The sequence below is a fragment of the Amphimedon queenslandica genome, unplaced genomic scaffold (assembly GCF_000090795.2).
Source record: "Amphimedon queenslandica unplaced genomic scaffold, v1.1 AMPQUscaffold_13099, whole genome shotgun sequence".
Taxonomy (NCBI): Eukaryota; Metazoa; Porifera; class Demospongiae; order Haplosclerida; family Niphatidae; genus Amphimedon; species Amphimedon queenslandica.
The window spans coordinates 14,834-22,302 of record NW_003546665.1 but is presented as its reverse complement, the minus strand read 5'-3'; the positions used below and the strand labels follow the sequence as shown (position 1 = coordinate 22,302).

At 35.1% G+C, this 7,469-nt stretch overlaps 1 protein-coding gene across 1 annotated transcript; it reads right to left on the bottom strand.

The window, feature by feature from the left end:
* Window positions 1-5,611: 5,611 nt before the first annotated feature.
* Window positions 5,612-7,155, bottom strand: LOC105314116 (E3 ubiquitin-protein ligase TRIM71-like). The gene is made up of 3 exons (XM_011408082.1): window positions 6,510-7,155; window positions 6,000-6,260; window positions 5,612-5,631 (listed from the first exon to the last, which is right to left on the bottom strand). Exons 1-3 carry the CDS (start codon window positions 7,153-7,155, stop codon window positions 5,612-5,614), a joined length of 927 nt encoding a protein of 308 aa, XP_011406384.1.
* Window positions 7,156-7,469: the final 314 nt, after the last annotated feature.

Here is a 7,469-nt window from a genome sequence, read left to right as displayed (position 1 = left end):
TCCATGAACATGTAAATTATGAATAAATGTCAATGCACCATTATTCTCCTGCATTTTCTAATAAATGATACCAACTTTTCCGAACAACTTCTCTTTCCTTCCTAGCCCATTCGAATATGGTGAACATATTCTGATAATCAGGATGTTGTATTGGACCTTAACAATGAGAGAGAGAGAGAACAATTATTATTAATAAAACCCTTAGTTAAAATTAACCCACCGAGCTGGCCCAATACACTTTACTTCAATTTGTGCTGATAGGTTTGAGGTCCATCTCTCAAAACCATTAGAAATTTTAGTCTATCAGTTGGATTAATGACCCAACAGTCCAACATAAGATTATATAGCTCCTATAATAAAAAATACACACACATTATATACTGATTACACGAGATGTGTATTTTAATACAACATTATAAAGACTCGACAAGTAGTAGCATTGAAGTAGGGTACTGTGAAACCTGCTATTGCGGACACTCTAAAAAAGACACCTCTATAATCAAGACAGCTATGCATGTTGTAGACCTAGACTCATTTCTGCAAATTTCATCTGCTCTGCAACAGCACCTTTAGTTTAATATAATCAATTGACTCTCTTTGCAGCCTGCTCAGTCAGTTTCCTCTCTACCATCTCTTCTCTCTCTGATCTCACCCCCTCTTTCTGCTAGAGCAGACAGGACCTTCCTGACTGTCCCTCAACTGACAATAAACATTCTCTTAACTTTTGACAGTGTTTAGTATAACTGTCAGTGATTAAGTCATATTCATGATAATTGTGATAATGTGATTATGAACTGAGCAGTGCATGAGAACAGATACATGTTTCCCACAATGTGCTATACATGATCACTACATGTGGCCTAGCTCATTAGGATTTGATGAATCTACGGTCCTTATTGTTTGACTATTCATCTCTTTGAGGTCATTGAGGTGAAATGCTACAGATAAGGTGCCTATAGTTGAATGCAGAAAACTATTTGGCTATAACTATGAGATATTACCACATGCAAACACAATAATGAACTTTACAATCATGGCAAACGATTAGTGACTATATTACTAACAAGGGAAATAAATTTGAAGATTAAAAACAACTAAGAACTTGAAATACTAAATTCTTTAATATCCGCATCACCATAAAGCTCTTCTTGTTCCATGTATCTCTTTTAATGATCACAAGCTATTTGAACAATATTAACTTCATTTTCTCTCACACGATACTTGTAACGTCTAGCCAGTATCACAAACACTATCAGTATGACAAGAACTAGTACACTCTTTGTTATATGATAATAGAAACTAGTACATATGTATTGACTCTCACAATTAAATAGAAACTTCAACATGGTACTAATGAAATTACCAAACCCTCTTGAAGTAGCATACCACAATCCAACCATCACTCCTCTCATGTGCACTGGAGACTGAGCTACTGTAAACTCCAGTGATACTGGATACAATAATATAAAAGAGAGTCCTTGGATGGTTTGTGGAATAAAAAGAAGTTTACCAATAATGTTCATGTTAGGATGAAACCCCTCAATAACAAATATGATCACTTTTGAAACTGTAACAATGAAAGCAAGGAAGATACCAACACTCATTCTAGTCAGCATACTGGGAATATACTTGTAGAAACAAACTCTGATAAAGAATAAATAAACTAACATTAGAATGACTGAGCAGAAAAAGTACTGAGAGTCTGTTACTGCTAAGCAGGTTGGTAAAATAAAATTATCAATGGCAGACCAGTATATAGAAGTCATCACAGAGAATAAAAACAACAATACCAATGAATAATGGTAGCATATGAAATACTGTCTTCACATCTTCTACCTCTTCCTCTGTGAATGGTTCACCATATTTATCCTTACCCAGGTCTAGTCTTGAAGGAGCCTCTTCCTCCCAGTAGGTCAGAGCACTACAATTTTCAAGATACTTGTGCTTCCTGGCATAGCAAAAAACTCTAACTATCAGTCTGATGGGATTCTTGATCAGTGATATGTTCTCCAGTTTGTGTTTGAAGAATGAATGAGACACGAATACAAGAGATACAGATACACCTGATGCAATAAAAGTGATCATATTGAAATACTTACTAAAAAATAAGCATTGAAGAAGGTAAAAAAAGAAGTGTACAAATGGTTCAGATAGTATATGCCAGTATATGACAGAATTGAGTTCATCAGCTGAAGCTCCAACAAGTTGATCAATGTTGTACTGAAATATGTTAGCGGTTTTAATTGGAAAAACCACAATAATGTAGAATAAAAACAAAACTGTATATGATCCACAAAACTTTTTCAGAGGCAATGTAGCTTTCAAATATGTATCCAATTTCTATTATAATTCATGATATAAAACACAATACTATACCAATCAGTATAGTTTCATATCTTCCAATCCATACATCAGCTATAAACAGACCAAATAAAGTAAAGAAGAATTAACCACTACAAACAATAATGACAAAACCATATTTGTACCAAGCGGCAGGAGCAACTTTTGTAGCCAATTGACCAGAGAAACGACTCAGTAACACATGTTGAATATACATGAAGTAGTCCCATACAAGTACCACAACTGCTGCAGGAGTAAGACAAAGGAAAAATTGCCATTTTCTTGTTGAAGTATGAGTAAAATGGATCACCATGATTATTGTTAAAAAGTATAATACAAACAAAATGAGATACATGTATTTTTCATTTGGTAAACAATTGCGTAGTGTCAATTATGTGTTTTCTTTAGAGAATTATACATTGAAAAGATAACATCAATTCATCTGAAGCACAACTTCATATGCCACACAAGAAAAAATATTTACTATCAATCACTTGAGGAGTCACTGTCTATGTCACTATACCAAGTAAACGTTATAACACCCCCGCTAGGGATACATTGCATTTGTATGACCGAGCCCGAGGGCCGCAGGCCCGAGGGCGAGGTCATACAAATGCAATGTATCCCGCAGTGGGGGTGTTATCAACATATTTGTGTAGTAATGAGTGGGCGTATCAAAGGTGCGCGCCAATGCGCATGCTCAGTAGCATCACACCTCGTGGTAAAATGGTAGCAATGGAGGACAGGAGGCTCACAAAAACGTACTTTTACTAACTGATTCAGGCTTTAGGTTGACATAATCTTACTATTTTTAGGCTATAATGTCTGGAAGAGGTCCAGAACAGAGATCCTGCGCTTGCTTACCGGCCATGTATCGATCTTACCTTCCCCGGCCATCTATATTTATTATTGGGCTTAGTCAACCATTGATTTCAACGCGGAAGGAGAGCAGTGAAACTCTACCTGCATGGATTATTGGTCTGTGAATCGACCTAAAGTTTCCTGCACTCCGGAGACTCACAATTGTTTTGACTTTGTACCCACTGTCCGGTTCCCTCGGGCCACTGGACCTAGGCCAGACTTTATTGCAAGCTTTATTGACAGTTGACTTTCAGCTTATAATACCTGTACAATAATGTTGTTTCTTATATTTTATTTTAAGAGATTTTTGCTGTCAACCCACAGGGATACAAATAAAACCACAGGGAGTGTTACAAATGAAAGCTGTGTTACATCACATTTGTAACCCCAGGCGGTGCCTTTGATACGCCCACTCACTATTATACAACAATATTTGTCTGTATTTCCTTCAGAAGTGGGGGTCTATAATCTGTTTTACATTAAAAACATATAGCTTTTATGTACTTGTGTTGCAACCAAAAGTACTGTAGAAACAAATGGGGATGGGAATACCTTGCCACATTATACCATATAGCCAGAAACTTTCAAAGGACTTAACTTTCATTGTCTTCGAGGTTTCTTTCAGATTCACAAAATTATAATCTGCAAAAATCTAGCTAATACAATACAAGGTAGTGGAATTCTTTGATTCACAAAAATTAAATCTACAAAAATGACTTTCGGGTGGATCTGCAAAAGTTTAATCTCTCAAAAGATTTCAGCTACATGCATATCTACTGTAAACATATGGCATCATTGCTGTCACTCCTCTCCCTTACTACTGCCTTCAGTGTATAAGTTTTATCAATGTTGGCATATCTATATGCACACAACACCTCCCAGACCTTCAGGTGTAGTTATAGGTTATGTTGATAAAATTAAGGAAGTGGCCCTTTTTAACATTCCAAACTGTTTTTCTAGAGGACATTAGTAAATGCAAGGTTACATTTGTATGTAGTGAAAGATGACATGATATGACAACCAAGGGCTGTATAGTACAGGATTTTTCAAAGAATTTTGGGATTTTATTAAAATGGCCATAGCTCCAAAAATTGAAGTCAAAATCAGTTCAAACTTTCTCATAAATACATCAATAAGTATCAAAAAATGTTATAAAATTGGGAATGATTTTGGAGGCCATTTTTCCAAAAAATTATAAGCTTTATAGCCTTTTTTCTGAAAGAGAACTAAGCCTTTAAAATAATTTTATATTTTTAAGGACAAATTGACAAAAGTTAATAATCAAAAACTAAATAGAAGAAATGCGGGCATAAGCAATGGCTCTTAGAAATCAGCTTTAGCTTTTTTTAAAGGCCATAGCTAAAAAATTTAGTCTCACTCTGCTCAAACTTTCCACAAGGACAGCAATATGTATCAGTAAATTTAATAAAAATTTGGGGTGATTTCAGAGACATTTTTGGAAAAAAACTATACCAAGTGCTTGGTAATTGCTAGTGATTTTTGAGGAGTAAAATTTTGGTGAATTGCTAAGTTTTTGACAATTGCATCGCAAATTTTAATTTGGCAAATTTATCACTATGTGCAACTGAGCTGAGCTTGTGCTTATATAAAATTGTCCATGACTGGTTTATTTTTGGCTAATGACTATTGAAGTGCCAAGTTTGCCAAAATTTCCTTCTCTAAAAATGACCAGCTACACAGTACCATATCGCAGATATATTTCATCTGGAAAAATGTTCGTTCTAAGCAGGATTATAAATTTTTGTTCATTTTATTTTCATTCTGAGCAGCCATTTTGTACATGTGGCATTAAGAAAATGCCTTTTTTGTTTGGAAAACATTCGTTCCATAAGTAATGAGAACAAAAAGAATGAAATTAACCTCTGACGGAATATACCCACCATACGGTATATAGTCTGAGTAGTGAATATTATATAATATGCTTGATTATCAGGAGCAGAATTAAAATAGATTATTTAAGAAGGTATAGAAGGAACAAGATAATACAAACTTGGAGTTTTTGGTTTGTCACAAAATATAAATAGCAAAATTTCTGCATCTTCATTGCCACATGGTGTAATTTGCAAGCTAATTACAAAAATTTATTTAATAATGCAGGATTTGTGACCTCCCATAGCATACAGAGAGTTAATCATAAATGTATAATAAGTATAATTTTTGCAACAAGGTACATTACCTATTATATATATCACACTGAGTGCTGTTAGGTGACATAGTGATACAGAAACAGAGTGGTATAATTGAAACAATTAGCAATATCTCATACAAAATACAAACATTTTAAAGTTAATCCCCCAGGCTACTATTAACTTAATTGGGGGAAACTTCATGGAAAGTAATTTAAAAAGCAATTGGATTAGTTAATTAGAAATTGGCATGGTAGAATTCATCATAATGTAGTGATGCTACCTGGAATAAGAATGAAATTGTTTCAATTTAAGTTGTAAATTATTTATCTCAATGATACTGCAATTACTAGGCAATCTGTTTGGCTTGGTATTGCCATTTTTATTTATAATTATAAAATAATATTAAAATTAAAAATGAAAAATAATCATATCAATAAACAACAAGTCGGCAATTATTCCAATCACAAACATACAATAATCCATCTTTATTAAATGTTAATCCATAAGGCACATTAAACTGATCAATATTACTGCCTTTACTTCCAAACATACTAACAAACACACCATCACTAGTGAATACTGATATACGATAATTATCCCATTCACTAACATACACTAGACCAGTAGCTGCAGTGTCTATTGTTATACCGAATGGACCATTAAGCTGTCCAGGATCAGATCCTCTACTACCAAACTGATCCACAAACTTTCCATCTGGTGAGAACTTTTGAATGCGATGATTCCAACCATCAACAACATACACTAATCCTTGACTGTCAATAGCAATATCCCCCGGAGACTTAAATTGTCCATTAGCTGATCCTCTACTACCAAATGAGTGAGAGAAGGTTAGATCAGGATTCAAAACTTGTATACGATGATTACCATTATCAACAACATAAACCTGACCTGTTATAGGAGAAATGGCTATGCCACTAGGTGTATTGAATTGTAGTGGTCCACTGCCCTTCTCACCAACTGATGCTATATGGTATCCATCCATGCTTATCTTATGGATCCTGTTATGATCAGACACAAGAATGAATTTATCTGAAGTAATGGCTACACCACGAGGAGTAGAAAACTTGACATTACCACTTCTTCCTTTCCCTCCAAATGATTTTATTTTCTTTCCTTCTCTATCTAGTACTGTTATACAATGAACACCACACTCAGTTATTATAACTTGATTATCATCACTTACAGCAACTCCCCAGGGATTTGTAAGCTCAGTTATAGTATGTACTGGAGTGATGTTATCAAGATAAGGATCAAAAGGGACAGTTAGCAAGGTATCCTCAAGTTGTATATCATATACTTGCACTTTTACTGTATAAGCACCATGTATTGAAGGGTTACATTGTATCCTATACACTCCAGGGTCAGTGCTGGTGGTAGTGACTATAGTGTGAATGGGTTGATCACCTTTACTAACTGGTACCAGACTACACCTGAGAGAAGGGAGGGGAACAAGCAAAAGAGTTGAATCTGGTGCCTCAATAGATAGTGAAAACGAAACTGCTTCACTAAAATGATTAATCTCTTTCACTCTACACTGCTGTAGTGCAGTAGTCCCTGAAATAATATCTCCAATGTGATGTAGCGATATGATACCTTTACTTAATACAAAGTCAGCTTTTTCCTTTATATGCAACTCCTCCACATTGATCTGTGCAGTAACTTTATTAAGTCGACTCATACGCTCCATCATCTGTCTTTTAGACATCAAGACCTGTTGAAGGCTGTCTGTCTGCAGACTCTGTTCCACATCATTCTCAACATCCTCCAGTAGAGTCAAGCTCATTTCTGCTGATTTCATCTGATCTGACAGCACCTTTAGTTTATCATCAATGACTCTCTTTGCCTGCTCAGTTAGTTTCCTCTCTGACTGACGAAGAACATTGATCATTTCTTCAGCCATTTTCTGTATTTCTTCTATAACTTTTTCTCCTCTCTCTCTGATCTCACCCTCTCTCTCTCCTAGAGCAGACAAGAACTTCTTGAGTGCTTCTTTCTTTGCCTCAACTGGTGATAGACATTCTTTTAACTTTTGACAGTGCTTAGTATAACTATCTGTAATTAAGTCATATTCATGATGTTTGTGATTCCGAACTGAGC